The sequence below is a fragment of the Heterodontus francisci genome, chromosome 18 (assembly GCF_036365525.1).
Source record: "Heterodontus francisci isolate sHetFra1 chromosome 18, sHetFra1.hap1, whole genome shotgun sequence".
Classification (NCBI taxonomy): domain Eukaryota; kingdom Metazoa; phylum Chordata; class Chondrichthyes; order Heterodontiformes; family Heterodontidae; genus Heterodontus; species Heterodontus francisci.
In genome coordinates, this window is record NC_090388.1 from 61,016,807 (window position 1) to 61,035,812 (window position 19,006).

Below are 19,006 nucleotides of genomic sequence, written 5' to 3' on the forward strand. Positions count from 1 at the left end.
AAAGTTTATCTGTGTTCTCATTTGGGGATAAGGGACTTGGTTGAAGGCTTTCATTTTTCATGTCTTACCTCTATCTTAACTTTTGCATTGGTTGGTGTAAGCTGTATTTTACACAGTTAATGCTGTGTAACATTATTACAAAATATTTTACTACTACTGTTTATACCAGCAGCAATAGTAACCACAGAGAAATCAAAAGGGAAAGATTCATTTTTGTTTCCTTGTATAAAATGATTAACATGCAATGTTAACAAAACCAGGCAAGGTAGTCTATGCCACATTTTATTAATTTAACAAAAATATAAATACACAGTGGATAGGAAAAATACAAGCTCCTTTCCCTGTTAAATGTAAATTGCAAATTTGTAATACAAGTGGGCTAGTCTCCTTTCACTACTAACACCTAGGACTGAAGCAAGCCCAATCTGACAAGTTGAAACTCTTCCCTCCAACACCAGCAATAGTCCAAAGTGAAAGAAACCGGAGTAGTCTCAACCAGGCTGCAAATGGTTCCAGGATCTTTCCATTAAAGTCTTCATATTTCAGCATTTATGGCCACTGAGCACCCAGAAGGGGAATCCATGTGCAGAATGTGTAAACTAATACAGAGGAAGCGGTTTTGAGCTGAAGCTTTGTTCTGCACTTTTACTGTTCTAATCGCCAGTTTGCAAATACTTGCAAGAAAATTAGCACTCTCTTATCTCAAGAACATAAAAATTTGCCCACGAGTTTTCTTCAATAATAAGCGATGTTAATTACATTTGGACTTACTAATTGGTTAGTCACTTCTCCCTTCCATTAATGAAATAGGATAGGGCAACATTGGACTCTGGTAGTTCTCATATCCTGAACACCAATGTGCAACAAAAGATTAATACTATTTTAAGGCACAAGTGCATGATTCATACTAAGATTCTGTTCCCACCACATACAAAATAAATTGGCCTTGTAGAATTTTCACTTTGGCACCAAATTTTAAGTAATTTTATTTTCTTGCATTTTAATCTGTGTACTACACACACCCATGGTGCAGCAGGAAAAAAGGCTTGGGGCCCAGTTTGCACTTACCCTACTACAGTCAAAACTAGAATTTGCTAAATCAAGTGAAAAATAGCAGTCATTTCAAAAGTCTATGATTTTTATAAACAATGCCACTGGCGTTATAAAAGCAAATACTGACTTTTACATCAGTTTTCTTGTTTTATAGAGTGAATTAAGAGGAGGATTTGGGTGGCATGAGACTAACCATTCAAAAAACTTTGATCATTTTATACCGCTTGCTTGCTCCTTCACCACCTTTGTATTAGTAAGTGACCAATGAAGTTCAAGCATCATGAAGTGATATCCACTCACTCAGGGTCTGTGGCTAATGTAATTTAATTCAGAACCAACTATAGGATTTGGCTTTTCCTTCAGTAACATAGGTTTTCATTAAGTTCCGGTTACTTACTGAGGTTAGCTGCAATGTTTGAAGTAGTGTTTATGGCAGCACCTCATTGGGCAGAATCCTGGAGCTGAAGATTTGGTTGTAGTACTCAATCAGTAACTCAGTAAACATGTTTATTGGGGGTAGGGCATGCAATGTTGCAGGTCCTTTCGTAGGCCAGATCAGGTTCACTCCAAAGACACATGCGAGGTTTGATGGGTTCATCTTATTAAAAATGCTCTCCTGGGACACCTAAGACACAATAGACTTAATTAGATTCTAACAATATGTAAAGCATGTTGGACCATCAATGCAACATATAGATTTACTTACATAGAACATAGCACAGTACAGGCCCTTCGGCCCACGATGTTGTGCCGAACCTTTAACCTACTTTAAGATCAAACTAACTACCTACCCTTCATTCTACTATCATCCATGTACCTATCCAAGAGTCGCTTAAATGTCCCTAATGTATCTGCTTCTACTACCACTGCTGGCAGCGCATTCCACGCACCCACCACTCTGTGTAAAGAACCTACCTCTGACATCTCCCCGAAACCTTCCTCCAATCACCTTAAAAGTATGCCCCCTGGTGATAGCCCTTTCCACCCTGGGAAAAAGTCTCTGGCTATCCACTCTATCTATGCCTCTCATCATCTTGTACCCCTCTATCAAGTCACCTCTCATCCTTCTTCGCTCCAATGAGAAAAGCCCTAGCTCCCTCAATCTTTCTTCATAAGACATGCCCTCCAGTCCAGGCAGCATCCTGGTAAATCTCCTCTGCACCCTCTCTAAAGCTTCCACATCCTTCCTATAATGAGGCGATCAGAACTGAACACAATATTCCAAGTGTGGTCGAACCAGGGCCTTATAGAGCTGCAGCATAACCTCGCGGCTCTTAAACTCAATCCCCCTGTTAATGAAAGCCAACACACCATATGCCTTCTTAACAACCCTATCAACTTGGGTGGCAACTTTGAGGGATCTGTGGACATGGACCCCAAGATCCGTCTGTTCCTCCACACTACCAAGAATCCTGTCTTTAAGCCTGTATTCTGCATTCAAATTCGACCTTCCAAAATGAATCACTTCACACTTTTCCAGGTTGAACTCCATCTGCCACTTCTCAGCCCAGCTCTGCATCCTGTCAATGTCCCGTTGCAACCTACAACAGCCTTCCACACTATCCATAACTCCAGCAACCTTCGTGTCATCAGCAAACTTGCTAACCCAGCCTTCCACTTCCTCATCCAAGTCATTTATAAAAATCACAAAGAGCAGAGGTCCCAGAACAGATCCCTGCGGAACGCCACTGGTCACCGAGCTCCATGCTGAATACTTTCCATCTACTACCACCCTCTGTCTTCTATGGGCCAGCCAATTTTGTATCCAGACAGCCAACTTCCCCTGTATCCCATGCCTCCTCACTTTCTGAATGAGCCTACCATGGGGAACCTTATCAAATGCCTTGCTAAAATCCATATACACCACATCCACTGCTCTTCCTTCATCAATGTGTTTTGTCACATCTTCAAAGAATTCAATAAGGCTTGTGAGGCATGACCTGCCCCTCTCAAAGCCATGCTGACTGTCTCTAATCAAACTATGCTTTTCCAAATAATCATAAATCCTGTCTCTCAGAATCCTCTCCAATAATTTGCCCACTACCGACGTAAGACTGACTGGTCTATAATTCCCAGGGTTATCCCGATTCCCTTTCTTGAACAAGGGAACAACATTTGCCACCCTCCAATCATCCGGTACTACTCCAGTGGACAGTGAGGACGCAAAGATCATCGCCAAAGGCGCAGCAATCCCTTCCCTCGCTTCCCGTAATATCCTTGGGTATATCCCGTCTGGCCCCAGGGACTTATCTGTCCAGCACATCCTCCCTCTTAACCTGTTCGAGCATATCAGCCTGTTCCACGCTGTCCTCACAAACGACCAGGTCCCTCTCACTAGTGAATACCTCTAAGCCATGCTGATTATAGTACTGACATGGGATATGGGGCAAAGACTGTGCAACAGAGCAATGCAATTCACTAACAGTGGTTGGAGCTTCAATCCAGTATGGGGCACATGAGGGTTCAGTCTGGAACTGCTGACCCTTGTGAAAAGACACTAATAGCTGGGTGGGAAATTCAGCATCTTTTTTAAAAGCAAGCAATATCTTTACATATAACACACACACAATTTTCTTCATTTTAGATTTAGTTACCAGAACTGTTCTAGGTATTTATTCCTGTTATTCACACTTAAGGCTACATGTCTTACAAAGCCCAGGACCTAAATCATAGTCATCTGATGGATAAATATAGTCAATGACTAAAATGGCAATTTTCAATTAAAGCACAGGACAAATTGGTGCTTTATTGATTACTCACAATAGTTTTTCAATAAACATATTACCAGTAAAATGTTGAGCAATTATGCATCAAATATGATGGCACAGTGATGAAAGCACTGGACACTTCTAGGCCCGGAAACTAGCTATGCATCATAGAAACAGCATCTGTTTGACTGTATCACCCAGCTGTTGGTGAAAATGTTTCCAAATATGCAACTTCTTCCCAAAAATAAAAAAGTTAAATGAACGGTGTGAAGTGATGGGACTTGCCAGTTCTTTCATGGCAAAAATGAAATACCACAGGCCAATCCTGCACGAGTGTTTTTCAGCCCAACAAGAATAAATTACGTCACAAGCTAATTATATTAAAAGGTAGCAATGAACAATAATCCATCACACACACTTGGAAAGATTGTCTAATATAGTGTACCAACACACATGCTCCTCTAGTTTAAAAGGTATCATTTTCTTTTTCATTCAACCCTAATTTACATCCATTTATTTTACATCACAGGGCTACATGCTTTATTGAAGGTGTAACTATTATGACTGGACTCTCAATTAAAGGAAGCTTATGTACCCAGGCACCCAGATATGGGTATTTGAAACAGTAAGATAGTTAGGAGCAGATGGGAGGGACAAACAGTAATGACTCACCACCACTCCATATTCACAGTAAATGCTCAATAGGGGAGGGAGAACATACATGGAGGAAAAGAAAGGTTTTGTTTTGTATATTTCTCCCTCAGTATTCTGCATGTATAACAAGAACCTACTGGCACTATCATGAACTTTTCTGAAATAAACAGCAAGAATTACTATCTTCTGTTTTTTCAATTTTTCTTTTCAATATTTTAGTTTATACATAGAAATAATGGTCTTCCTCAGAGAGTATTCTAGTTTATTGAGCACAGTAATATCGGGAGAACAATTTATGTACAGTGGAAGCCCCATTATCTACATTTCATACCAGCCTCTCCTATTCACCACCAGCATATTCATGGGACTAAGGCTTGTGTTGCATGTCGCTTTATCATACAGCACACTAATATCTTGTATTTGTTATTTGAATTTAATCTGCTTTTCTCAAATAAAACTACATAGCACTGTTATTTTTCATTCCCATAACTAGGCTATTCTATATGACATATGCAAGACCAAGATTTGAGGACACACAATTAACTGCCAATTTCTCTTGTCCATCAGGAGCAGGATGGGAGAAGACGGAGAGAAATATCCTTTCCATTCTAATTGTAGCTGAGGAACTTGGATTAATGACTATCTCCACTGATGTTGGAGCAGTAAATACCTGCTGATATCATTGGGTGTCCTTTCTTGGAGTTACTAAATCTGCCAGTGGTGAAGGCAATGAACTTAGCAGCAGTACAGACCATAATCATTAACGAGAGGTGCTTCAGTTCCCCGATCAGTACAAAATTCAGTACTTCTAATGATCTCAACTGTAGTCGCAGTTTAAAGTGCCAGTTTCATCATCAGGATCTCCAGCAGAATTATGTTTAGGAATTGAATTGATATTAACATAGATAGCCATTAAGCCTGGACATTTCAATGATTGTCTTATTACGAATGCTAACTTCGCTCCTTCACCTAACAGCATCAGCAACTCCTTGAATAGCATATTCATGCTATGGAGTTGCACAAGAGCAATGCATCCACCAATGGCCTAATCTGTCAAACATGAAGATCCCAGGTTTGATCCCCAATTTGTGCTGTGTTCACTGATACTAACAGGACATTTGTTTGAATATTAGAATAGGCTTCATATTTCTGCACTAGTGAGGGAACAGAATTAGTCAAGGCACCCACTTCTAATGTGCATCTAGTGACCTTGGCTGGAAATTGTGCATGCAATCCTCAGAATGGGGACAGATCAGATTCGGCTGTGATTCAGTCCAAGTCCGAATGGCCCACTGACATTCACCATCCAGACTCAAATTCAAGGTCTGGCAACTTGGGCATGGTACTAGAGGGTTACCAATTTCAGAGGAACTACAGTCCAACAAAAGTAAGCACCTTCAGGACAGGAGAGCAGATTTGAGGGGGTGAATGAGGGAAAATAAAGCAAAAGCACAAAATGGCTCAGTGCCCAGTTTCATGGTGCTATTGGTGAAACACTCCGTTTATACAGTGAATGAGTTTTATCAACTGCAGGGAGATGTCATCTGTGGCTGCACATCAGCTTCCTACAATCTATTTTTAAAAAATGGTTATTTAAGCTTCCCTCCTCTCAAGAGATACCACTGCAATTCTAAACCACAGACATATGTGTAACTGATCTAATGCTGATCTTTGTAAATGACATACAGAGCATTACAAGAATACTTTTTTCAATACTCACCATGTTAAGAAAACACATCAAGTACTTCACAACGATGTAATTGTGTTCTGGAACTTTCTGCATTATTTGCTTGCATCGAGTTACTCGCAGGCTGCTTTCAACGGCTAGGATTAATTAAAAGTGTATGAATCAGTTAGATCTTAAACCAACTGCATAACAACTGTAACAGGCACTTTGTTGGCTAGTGGCAAAGCATGTCCATGGCTCCACTGGGGAACAGGTCTTGTTCCAGAAGGCTGCAGATATCAGCAGTGACCTGCTGTGACAGCCTGAGCTTCCGGAGGCACTGGTGCTTAGACATGTTGAGAGTTGATCCTCTGCCTGTAGACCTTGTGTTGGGGGTCTCGCCTCCTTCCAGCTAGATCTCTGCATCCATCCCATCTGCACTGTGGAGGTACAGGTGGTTAAGGAGAAAGCAGCTGGTGCTGCTGCTGGTGGCAGTGGTGTGGCCTCTGCTCTTGCCTCTCGAAGGTGTAAGGTGGAGCTGCATAAGCTGCTCCCATGCCGCAAAAGGTCAGCCGCAGGGAAGTGCAGCTAAAAGGTGAGTGAAGTGCTAGACAGGTGAACTGACTTCCAATAAGTTGGCAATCACCTGTCAAGCAGTGAAAGCACTCTCAGAGAAGTAATACTATGAACAGCTGTCTCGCAATGGCCATTGGCTGGAGCTCTTCAGTGTAACTGATCAAAGCCTGCACAGCTTGTCAGTTTCACTGAAGAAGCTCTTTTCACTGTGCACTCACCTCGGTGACCCTGTTAACCCTGCAGTTGGGAAACAGGTTCCCTAGCTGGGAAATCTAGAAATAAGGGTTAAAGCAGATCTTAATTGGCTTTTTAATTACCCTAATAATTTAACCAACAGATTTAAAGGGGTTCCCTTCTGGCCTTCAATCCCACCCTGCAGAAACCTGGAAGAGGACAGAATGATGTCAGGACCCTGAGCCGACAACAATTTCAGGGGATTTAATGCCCCCCACACGCACAAACCCGCCTCCCCTTGCCTGGAAAAATTCCCCGACTGTCTTTTGTAACACACATACCATCTTTGATTTTGTACCTTTCTGAGCACAGCAAAGCTCTTCGCACCTATCCCCAGACATTCTCCTCAAATGTGCTTCTGGCATACTCGTTATGAAAATGCAACAATATTTTATTCTCACCAGCACGCACAGTGGCGCAGTGGTTAGCACAGCAGCCTCACAGCTCCAACAACCCGGGTTCAGTTCTGGGTACTGCCTGTGCGGAGTTTGCAAGTTCTCCCTGTGACCGCGTGGGTTTCCGCCGGGTGCTCCCGTTTCCTCCCACAGCCAAAGACTTGCAGGTTGATAGGTAAATTGGCCATTGTAAATTGTCCCTAGTATAGGTAGGAGAATGGTGGGGATGTGGTAGGGAATATGGGATTAATGTAGGATCAGTATAAATGGGTGGTTGTTGGTCCGCACAGACTCGGTGGGCCGAAGGGCCTGTTTCAGTGCTGTATCTCTCTATGACTATGACTTTAGTAAGACAAATTTCTTATTTACTGACTGACATTAACAAATCTCATTATAGCCCATTCAACATAAAGTTATTGTTACAATTTAAAAACAAATGAAAATTCTGGCAAATATCTGCAGCACTGAATTTTTTAATTAAAAAGGATGCCACAGCCAGCACCATAGATAATATACCCCTGCGGCCATCAATTTCATTATAGAGCAACTTTGGAGGAGACATCATGATGACATTTATTTAAGAAAATCTGGATCAGGGAGGGAACGCAAAAATTGGATCCCTGAATCAGGCCAGCAGTTTTTGCATTTTAAAGGGAGCATTCTCTTCAATAACCACTGCAGAATATACCATTTATCCCCATAATTTACCAATTTTCAGTCAAATTGCCTTTTTATTGTCCTGTCCAGTATTTTTCTTGTTTGTTGCCTTTCCCCTCTCCTTGGAGGCATCAGGATCCTTCCAGTATCTCACTTAGGGAGCTGTCCTTTGTTTGAGCCCAGACCATGATTACTGACATGCTAGTGAAGCACTGGGGCATTAGAGGCTGCATTTTACATTCCCGCCGCTGATTTAAACAATGGCAGCCCGCCTCTGCGGGCCGCACGTTGCGGAGCTGCCACAATCCTAAGCGTGGCGGCTCATTTAAATAGCCAGGGCGGGCAGTCCACCCCCAGCAATGGCATCAGCTGCCTACGTGCAGGCGCTGATGCCATTTTTAAAGGGCTTCGCGTCCTACTGTTCAATTTAAATATTTAAAGATACATTTAATAAAAAAAATACATTTATTTTGCTCCTCTCCCACCAAGAACCATAAAATTACTTGCCCTCTCCCGCCCCAAACCACTTACCTTGACCACCTAACCTCCCCCCACCCCTCCAAAGTGTGCATAAACTTTAACCTAAAACCCTTCCCACCTTCGCCTGCACCAATGATTTTCTTTGACCCCGTTTCCCCCCTCCACCGCCTGCACTGAGAAACTTACCTCCTCCCCACTCGTGTTCTGCCTCGTTTCCCCGGACAGGGATCCGAAGGTGCAGGAATGCCGGCCAGCAGCATGAATATAGTGGTGGGACGGAAGGCGGGAACGCAAGTATAATTAATTAATTTTAAAATTTATTTCCATGACGGTCCCATCGCCGAGCGGTAGGGGGGCCGCCATCAGCAATATCAGGCCGGGCCCTCCCAGGATTGGGGTGTGGGGTGGCACTCTCCCGCAGGCATTTTCTGACCCCCCCACCCCACCCCAACCACGACACTCGACGTTGGGGGTGGGGGGGGGGGGGGGGGGGGATCTGTAAAATTCAGCTCCATATCTTAACCCAATAAATGCACATGTGGACTTTGTCAGAGTAAAGGTCGAGAAGTTATTTTGCCCCTTCTGAACTCAGGGATATTGGAGTTCAAATATTGTCTTACCATTGTGCTAGCTGAGCTCATCAAACCCTCCTGCATTAACAGATTGAGATAAAATTTCTAATTACCCGAGGCAAAATTCCCAAAAATAAACACCTAGACAAAAATACTTTTTGCAGATTAGGAATGTAGAAAAGAAACAAACTTTAAATCTAGAATTGCTCAAACTAGATCTAAAGAATTAGGCAAATGTACAGAGAATTTCAGGATAGTATTGGCCAGGAGTACCATGAATTTGTCAGACAAAACTTGAATGTGCATTTTCTAAGGCAAAAGGACTTTAACAACAATTTATGTGCAACAGTCGACATGAAATCATCTGCACCTGCAGTCTAAATATATTTTGCCAGTGTTCCCTTGCTATGATTCTACAGAATGTTAATGTTTAAACAAGTGCACATAACAAGTGCAACATCCTACAAGCAAAATGTAAATGTGTCACTGGCTTAAGTTAGCAGCTATATCCAGGGCTGGGAGATGATCCATATTTCATAAGCACCAGGCAAAGAGAAAAGGCTAATGGTTAAATTGCTTTTTACATTTGACCAGACCTCAGTTTATCTTCTGAACTGGCATGTCTTTCTGGAGGCTTGAGCACAACTCCAATGATGAACAGGTAGGTTCATGCCAGCAAGAATCTATGAACATTGTAATTTAGAACTTGTTTTTTGGATTGTCTCATAGCAGAGTAAGCCCATTCTGCTCCACTTTACCGGAAAAAAGACTCCTCTTTTCTCTCCCTCATCAAGGAAAAATATCTTGCAACAAACACTCACCTACAGGACTTGCCATTGGAACTGTGAACATCTACTACAGAGATTCTGTGTAAAGCAGACAAAAAGCATCATGGAAATACTTACTGTAACTTTTTAATTGTCACCCCAATTTATTCGCTACCGCTCCTGAAGGCAGAGCCTCACCCAAGGATACAGTTCCACAGGCAATGTCAGCCCTTCAGTGCTCCTTTTATGTCACCATCTCTCACTCTGGGGCGGGGGCATGGGGGGAGGGCTGTTCCATAGGGGCTCCTCCAATGTAAACACATCTCACGTGTGAGCCTAGAGAATGTGTACTGGCAGGCTATGTGATTGTGACGACATCGCTGTCAAGCCCAGTTTGGCCCCCAACTGACACACAAACCTTTCTCAAAGTGGTCACGTGATAGTAAACAGAAGCAAGAATCCCAGCCAATTTTCTCCTCTTTAGCCCACTGTGGCACCCTTCACTGCAGTGCAAGCTACTAGTGGAAAATGTAATGCAGGGCAGGAATTGAAACTGGGTCATTTCTGGTCTGTATACCCTAGTAGGCAATGTAAGTAAGTGCATGCCATCCATCAGAGGAGCTTCGAGATTTTAAAACAGTTGAAATATAGCAATGTAATAAAAACAACACAAGCAAAAGAACTGCATTTTCTAATATTGATCAAACCTTCAAAATCAATTCATTGAGAGAAAACAAAATACGCGTAAACCCTCTTAGTTCAAATCTCTGATACCCCTTACACTTTCAGCTTTTTCATATCCATCATAAAAAGTCACAGAACATACTTAAAAGTACATTTGAAGCCAGTCACATACATTATGGATTCAACAGTAATTGGTACATCAAGGAATTACAATGCTTTGGTTTGTTGAGTGCTGTAAAAATACTGAGCTATTGCAACTACCAACAGCTATGATCCTTGATTTATGCCAAGTTAGCTGATCTCAGCCGAGGTAAAAGTGAGGGTTCTACGGCTGGCATCAATGACTCGGTGCGGGTTTATAAAATCAAAGTGATTCCTGACAACGCAGCGGCCCGCTGACGTCATCAGCATGCGCCAAGCTGCGCAACTACATCTTGCCAGGACTAAGTGACGTGTGCGTGGGATGATGTCATCGCGTATCCACATCTGGTCCATCTTTGCACATGCGCGATAAAGCGTCATTGGGTATCCAGCCCCCCCACTCGGCTGGAGGAAGCAGCTGAATGGGAGACTGAGGCTGGAGTCCGATCCCCGTTACTTGCTCCTGCCCCATTAGCCGCTCTCCTCCCCTTGGCAACTTGCTCCAGGCCTCAACGCTTCCTCCTCTCAGTTGCTTGCTCCAGACCTTGCTGCTCCTCCCCACTCTCCGGCCGCTCACTCCCCGCTTCCCCACCACCACCACCACCACCCCCTCCAGCCGCTAACTCTAGGCCGTGCCACTTCCCTCCTCTCGGCCACTCGCTCCTACGTCCCCCCTTGTGGCCTGCCTTGTTTCTTCGGGTGGCACATGGAGACTGATCAAATGTAGGAGCAAGTGGGCGAGAGGAGGAAAGCGGCGCGGCCTGGAGCTAGCAGCTGGAGCAGCGGCTGGGGCGGGGGGGTGGGGGGTTGCGGGGAGCGAGTGAGTGACCGGAGAACTGGGTGACGATAACAGGGAACAATCGGCCAGTGGGGTGGGCAGCGGCGAGGTCTGGAGCAAGCAGCTAGGGGCAGGGGTGGGGGGAGAGCAGCCGGTGGGGCAGGAGCTCGTAGCTGCATTCGGGTGAAAATCAGTCCTGGTCAGTCATATAAACGATTCACAATAACAAATTGGCAGCACATTTACTACTCTGCCCGATTTTCTTTTCCATTCATTGGGGGTGACAATTCACTATCATAAAATTCCCTTTGCATTTAATAGGGTTACTGGAATATTAAATGGATCCGAGGATTACAGTTAATATCCTAAAACCACGTAGTAGCATATTACTGGGCTTCCATCCAATCTAATGTAAGGTTAGTTTGCTAGAACGATCTAGCCATAAGCATTTCCTGCGATAAATTGAGCAGGGCCATCTTTAATCCTGGCAGCTGCCCGAACGTCGCAGACACTGATGTTCCAGTTGAACAGCCTGCATTTGTGCGTGTGCAAGAACTGCTCCACCTAGCGTTGCGTTGTCAGCAAATGCAGCCTTACAAAATTCTCTCCCCTAACGTAGTTCTCTCACCAATTGGTAATGTCTCTGTAGTACAGGAATTGCAACACTGAAACCTACAAAATGATAATGAGATTCCCTCAGCCCCCTCACCCTTACACAGATGCTAAGCAATCTGCTGTGCCTCATCCAAATATTCATTCTCCAAGTACGAATCTAGACAGCAGCTGCAGGTCCAGCACACGTCAGATTGTACTGGTGACTACGCTCCGCTCCTCACTGCCTTAAACATGTGGGTTACGAGGGAAATCATTAGTTTTTTCCTTGAGGTAGATGAAAGCAGCAAAACTTGTACCAGAAATGTAAGTTTCATTATCTTGGCCTGAGTCCTGACTTTTCAAGACAATATTCTGGTTACACATCAGCTGAGTTGACTAGGTCATACTAGCTCTAGACTCCAGTACCAGCAGATGCCTGCAAACAATGAATGTCACATTATCCACATGCATTCATGATGTTGCTCCATACCTAAGGAAATGGAGTGCCCAGTGTACAAGGCTAAGTTGGACTTGCTGGCATGCCACACAATTAGATAAATATTAAATGATGGTATTAATGCATATTATAAGATGCTATGTTGATATCTACTGCCCTGCCATTGGTGGGTGGGTTTAGATATACACTGGAAATTCCCAAACTGTGCTACTTGAGGCATCTCTGTGCAGGCTGGCGGGCACGGATATGCAGAAGAAATTGTCTAAAGGATGGATTTTATTTGGTATTTATTTCATGTATTTTTAGAATGGTCTTCTCAAAGTTCTAGAACTCTGTGGGAATTTGTTACATAAAAGTAGTCAATTTACTTCAAGGTGTACCAGGTACACAGAAACAATGACATTCACAGCCTTCACCTACAGCAACTGTCCAGCCTAACTAAGCTCAGAACTAAGCCAGCTTTTCTTTTTGGTTGTATCCATTCCACTATATCTGCCGGCCAATATCAACTATCACCAGTAACCTGTCTCTAGATGCAAAAATCAACAAGCGCATGGGTAAGGCATCCACTGCTATGTCCAGACTGGCCAAGAGAGTGTGGGAAAATGGCGCACTGACACGGAACACAAAAGTCCGAGTGTATCAGGCCTGTGTCCTCAGTACCTTGCTCTATGGCAGCGAGGCCTGGACAACGTATGCCAGCCAAGAGCGATGTCTCAATTCATTCCATCTTCGCTGCCTCCGGAGAATACTTGGCATCAGGTGGCAGGACTATATCTCCAACACAGAAGTCCTTGAAGCGGCCAACACCCCCAGCTTATACACACTACTGAGTCAGCGGCACCTGAGATGGCTTGGCCATGTGAGCCGCATGGAAGATGGCAGGATCCCCAAAGACACATTGTACAGCGAGCTCGCCACTGGTATCAGACCCACCGGCCGTCCATGTCTCCACTATAAAGACGTCTGCAAACGCGACATGAAATCGTGTGACATTGATCACAAGTCGTGGGAGTCAGTTGCCAGCATTCGCCAGAGCTGGCGGGCAGCCATAAAGACAGGGCTAAATTGTGGCGAGTCGAAGCGACTTAGTAGTTGGCAGGAAAAAAGACAGAGGCGCAAGGGGAGAGTCAACTGTGCAACAGCCCCGACAAACAAATTTCTCTGCAGCACCTGTGGAAGAGTCTGTCACTCCAGAATTGGCCTTTATAGCCACTCCAGGCGCTGCTTCACAAACCACTGACCACCTCCAGGCGCGTATCCATTGTCTCTCGAGACAAGGAGGCCCAAAAGGATATCTGCCGGCAGCTAACAACGAAAGATGGACAGATGGCTAAAGACAGTTAGTGTTAAGAACACACAACGCATCAGTGATGAGAAGCAAAAGTAATGAAATTTGTCTTGCCAGTACCAGTGCACTTGCTGAAATCGCTAGTGAGACAACTACTGTCTCAACATGCAAATCTCAGCCTGTGACGCAAAACATTGACACCAGGCACAAAACAGGATCTCTATGACAAAAAGTACATCAAAATGGGGTTTACTTGGACTGGAGAGGTGAATATTCGTAACTGCAGTTTGTGTTATCTGGTGAAGTCCTATCGAATAACAGCTTAAAACCATCTCTTCTACACAGGCACTTGGAAGCAAGACATGAACAGACATGGGCAAACCGCCAACATTTTTTTTGTTTTTAAGTGGTCACAGGCACAGCCAATGGCGAGCAACACAGTTTTGCACTCTGCTGCTGTTGATGACAATATTAAGGCCCTTGAAGCCTCAGTGAGTTTAGAGTTGTGAAGTCAGGAAAGCCTCACACTATAGTAGAGGCACTAATACTACCTGCAGCTATAGACATGGCAAGCACTATGCTTAGACAGCAGGCCCAAAAATTAACTCAATTCGTGCCATCAAACAACAGTGTCACTTTGAATTAATGACATGGAGATGACATCCTAGCTCAATTGTGAGCCTTTCATTAGTAGTGAGTACTTTGGCCTGCAGCTGGATGAATCCACAGATGTGGCAGGCTTAGCTCATTATCTGGTGTACATGCAGTATATGTACGAAGGTGCAATACAGGAGAATATTTTGTTTTGTCGGTCACTGTCAACCAGAACAGCAGCTGAGGAGATCTTCCAGTTGCTCGACAGCTTTGTAAAAGCTTGACCCTTGAATTCCAAAATATTTTCTACTCTAACGAGTTGGGAAGCAAGCACGTCAATCTATTACACCACAGAGAGTTTGATAGCTGTTACATGGCATGTTTCTTTGCACTTCACTCCAAGATCAAGTTATCCTTTACATACCACCCATTCCCATACTCTCTCAGTCTGCATGACATAGCCTGGTTCTCACAGCTGGGCTACTTGTCAGATATATTCTCTCGCCTGAATGAGCTAAATCCAGGGCTTCAAAGGCTAAGTGCAACCACCTCCAATATCCAAGCCAAAACTGAGTCAATGATTAAAAAATCTGGAATTCTGGGCTCGCATTGTGGAGGAAAACAAAACTGAAATCTTCCCAAGCATGCATGAATTCCTGAAAACACTGTCATATAAATGCAGCTAAGTTAACATGAAGCAACATCCCACTGAACTGGTGAGAAGATTACGTGAGTACTTTCCCTCAATGGGAAACACCACAGCTGGATCTGCTACCCCTTCACAAATTTTTCTGATGTATCCATGCTGCAGGTCTTGCCTGTAAGAAAACCTCCTGCACAACTCAAGTAATGGTAGACTGTGGGTTGAGTTTCAACAAAAGCAGTTGATTGAGCTTTGGGTCCAAATGTGAACAGAGTTCCCCAAATTGCCAGACAGGGCTAACAAGGTTTTGATACTGTTACCTACAGCTTACTTTTTCAAAAGTGGATTTTCACGACTCACTGGAATTAAATCCAAGTTATTGTCAGCGCCTTTAGTATAGAAAACTCACAAATCAAACTATCACCCAAACATTATGCACTGATGCTTGAACAATCACATATAATACTATTCAGCCATTGTTTAAGTTGTAGATGTGCACAAGAAGTTGTAGATTTTGTACAATGTTTGGACATTAAAGGGATTAAAATATTAAACCTGTACGCTGAAAGGAGTACGCAGACAGCTGGTAGATCTGCAAGAGGGTACGTAATAAGTAAAGTTTAGGAACCTCTAATTTTCAATATTAAGTAAATATAAGCAACATCACAAACATACAAAGTGCATAGGTTTCTACACAGGCTCGGTATCACACCAGCAAATGGAAGGTGGAGGCAAAAATCGGATCGTGCACCAGATTCGTGCTGTTACAGTTTCATAATTCCTAGCAGACGGTTTGCAATAACATCTGCAGACATTAATTGGGTCAATAATGGAGAAAGGACAGCATCTCCTACCTCAAACTGTGCACTTGAATTAAACACATAAAAAGAGGGCGGGGAAAAAGAAAAAAAATCTAACTTCTACTTACTTCCAATGCTTTGGACCTGGTCGTAAATGTGAGTGGTTAGAAGTGGCTGTGGAAGCTCCCGGAGGAAAGTTTTCAAGATAACAGCCGGAATATGCTCATCTCCATACTCCTCAAATTTAATTGGTTTTCCTGAAAAAGATGGAATCAAGGATATATCTTTTCTCTCTACAATATATTGATATCAAAAATCTTGCATATAGTGCACACATCCTGTTTAACCATTCTTAATTACTTCCTCCGTTACGTTTGCCTGTCTGTCCTTACCATATATGTTTATCTTTGCTTCCCATTTAAACATACATTTGGAGTCCTTCCAGTTGCAAATTTGCTACATTCTCCCAGCTGTTATCTCAAAGAAAGTTGACATTGTATTCCGACTGGCAGTGGGGGTATGCGTCTTCTGGCTTCTTGCATCACCATCCCTGCTAGAATCATGCTTCCACTGGACCATCCCAACAAGTGCCCTGACCAGACCCTGACAGCATTACTACTTTGAGTGTTTTCCACCTAGCATTGCTACTTCCTCTTGCTGTCTCCACCCCTGGCCCCAGCCCCCCTCAATGCTCATTCCCTCTTGGCTCCTCTCATCAGTCCCAGCTCCTACCCCATGCCACTGTTGACCTATACCTCAACAAAACCCTCATCATTGTGCTTTACTCAACAACAATCCACACCACTCCCCACAACACCCCCATATTGCTATTCTATTCTATTGGTCTCAAATATACCATACTCTTGATTCCATACCCCAACAGCCCATTCCGGTCCTACCACACTCTGGGTACAATCTTCAGATCCCACAATTCCTTACCTCCTCCATCCACGAATTCTTCTCCCAATGCTCACACTGCAATCTCCCCAATAGTACTGTATCCCAACAGGATACCCCAGCACTACTGTCCCAACAGTGGCACAACTTGCAACTCCCGTCTTCCCATCACCACATCCCTGCACATTACTTCCAAACCCCACTACTGCAATCCCAGCGCACCCATACCCCAAGATCACACTGTTGCCACTCCTCTTCCCCTCACAGCCCTCCAATAACTCCCACTTCTCAGCATCCCAAACACCAGCACCCTTTTGCTATTCCCACACTGAATCCACATTCCCTTCCACCACTCCGCATCTCAAATTTTCCATGGCTGCACTCTCCTAATGCCTTCTGCTTCTCCCAACCTCGACATACATGTGTTCTCACTACTCCTTCTCCCACCTTTCTCTGCCTTTTTGTGGACTCTTAACACCTTTTGCTCTTACAACCCTCAGCACTCATCCTTTCTCACCATAAATTAATGGTTCTGATAATATGTGGGAACATAGGGATTGCAAGATGATTAAAAAAGAATTCATCTAGTTTGCCTTCTACCAACCATCAACAGTTGTGGACTTGGACAACGGTAGTAATTAATCCAAATTCAAACTTGTATACCATCACTTGTTAAACTTGATGGTTTTAATGAAGTCTCATTTAATAAATTACATTGTTAAATTTCAATATTTTAATCTGTGTTATGATAGGCGAGGGTCGAAAGGCTCTCCTCTTGTCCCTCACCTTGTTTGACCGCAATACTGTTTATTTCTTTTACAAAGTTGATATGCTTACCAATTGAGCGTGTGTTTAACCACATGTGGCATGATCATAAAAGAACCAATTGAACAGGTTTGAGTGTAAACGAGGGAGTGCGAGAGGGCGAGAGAGAGAGAGGGCGAGAGAGAGAGAGGGCGAGAGAGAGAGAGGGCGAGAGAGAGAGAGGGCGAGAGAGAGAGAGGGCGAGAGAGAGAGAGGGCGAGAGAGAGAGGGCGAGAGAGAGAGGGAGAGAGAGAGAGAGAGAGGGAGAGAGAGAGAGAGGGAGAGAGAGAGGGAGAGAGAGAGGGAGAGAGCTCGAGTGCGAACGAGAGCAAGATTGCCTTATGTCTTGTTAATGAGTACAGGATAGGTAGTCCATTCAAAATTCCCAGGCCATTGTTCTGGATGGAGACTGACCAGACCTACGTCTCCACCTTGATACATTGAAATGCAGGGTATTTTGATGCAAATTGCAGTGGCCATTTTAGCTGCTAGCAGTCACCTTTTATATGTCTTTTCCCCTGATTTCTAAAGTTTAATTCAGGTTTCCAATTGAAAGATTAAAATAAAAAATTATTTGGCATAGCGTGCATTCATGACAACTGAAATACAAAATTGATTTTTCTTTTGGAGCGGAAATCTAATGTCCAGGATCTTTCGTTCAGACCAACTTCTGACTGGCATTCCAATGTTTGTACTACTAAATTTGGCTCTCTTATCCTACTCAGAGGCTGAAGAAAAATAGCGTGTATGATTCTGTTGAAATAATTGGGGGGTGGGGGGGGGGAGCGGGCAGATTTTCTTTTGTGTAAAAGACAGAAGCCAGTGCACTCACTCCACTCATCCAGAATTTCAACTAAACAAGCACCAGTATAAAAACATGTTTTAATGTCATTGTCACAAGAAGGAGAATCAAACCAATAATCCGCGTTTGTGTAACCCCTAATCATTAATGTGAATACAGCTCAAATACATAATGAACAGAAATATTCCTGCATTGAACTATCACCAGCACTGGGAAGTTATCAAATATGTGCCCAGAACAAAAAACAAAAGTCAGAGAACTGGACATCCCAGCCATTATTTCTTTATCTTCCTGTATTATAAGTGAATGCTTTGGTGACTTCAGTGACACAGATGGCCAGGTGGACACCTACCCAGATTATATAGTTTCTGGATTTCCTTTATGACCTGGATGTTGGCTGATCGTCTGAACAAACCTTCAGTTTGAAGTGCTGTAAACAAAATATTGAAATTTTCAGCAAGTTGTTCTCTTAATTTCAACATTGTTACTCTCTAATGTGTTAAATGCAATTCAAGAAAAAGACATGGTGGCATTTGAGATCTTCCCGGCCAAGAGCTGATCACGATAGCACAACCAAAATTTTCCATTCATTCATGTTAATAAAAAATTCCAATGTTCTTTCAAATAGAGAATGATGGATGCTGGAGAGGGATTACAAAGCATAAGTATCAACCATGACAACAGTGACATCAGCACTGCAAATGTGAGTGACATCCAGGAACAGCACCATCAGTAACCATGCACCAGCTTTGTGTCCAC

General features: G+C 43.5%; 1 protein-coding gene across 6 annotated transcripts in view; it reads right to left on the minus strand.

Annotated features, from left to right (window-relative positions):
- Window positions 1-266: 266 nt before the first annotated feature.
- LOC137379671 (rho GTPase-activating protein 8-like) overlaps window positions 267-19,006 on the minus strand; it is an 86,999-nt gene continuing 68,259 nt past the window's right edge. For all 6 annotated transcript variants that reach the window (XM_068050849.1, XM_068050846.1, XM_068050845.1 and 3 more), the window contains 4 exons: window positions 18,600-18,677; window positions 15,873-16,001; window positions 6,136-6,239; window positions 267-1,678 (listed from right to left, as the gene is read on the minus strand). In XM_068050849.1, coding sequence (XP_067906950.1) covers window positions 1,481-1,678; window positions 6,136-6,239; window positions 15,873-16,001; window positions 18,600-18,677 — 509 coding nt within the window. In that variant the 3' untranslated portion in view covers window positions 267-1,480. The remainder of the gene's footprint in view (window positions 1,679-6,135; window positions 6,240-15,872; window positions 16,002-18,599; window positions 18,678-19,006) is intronic.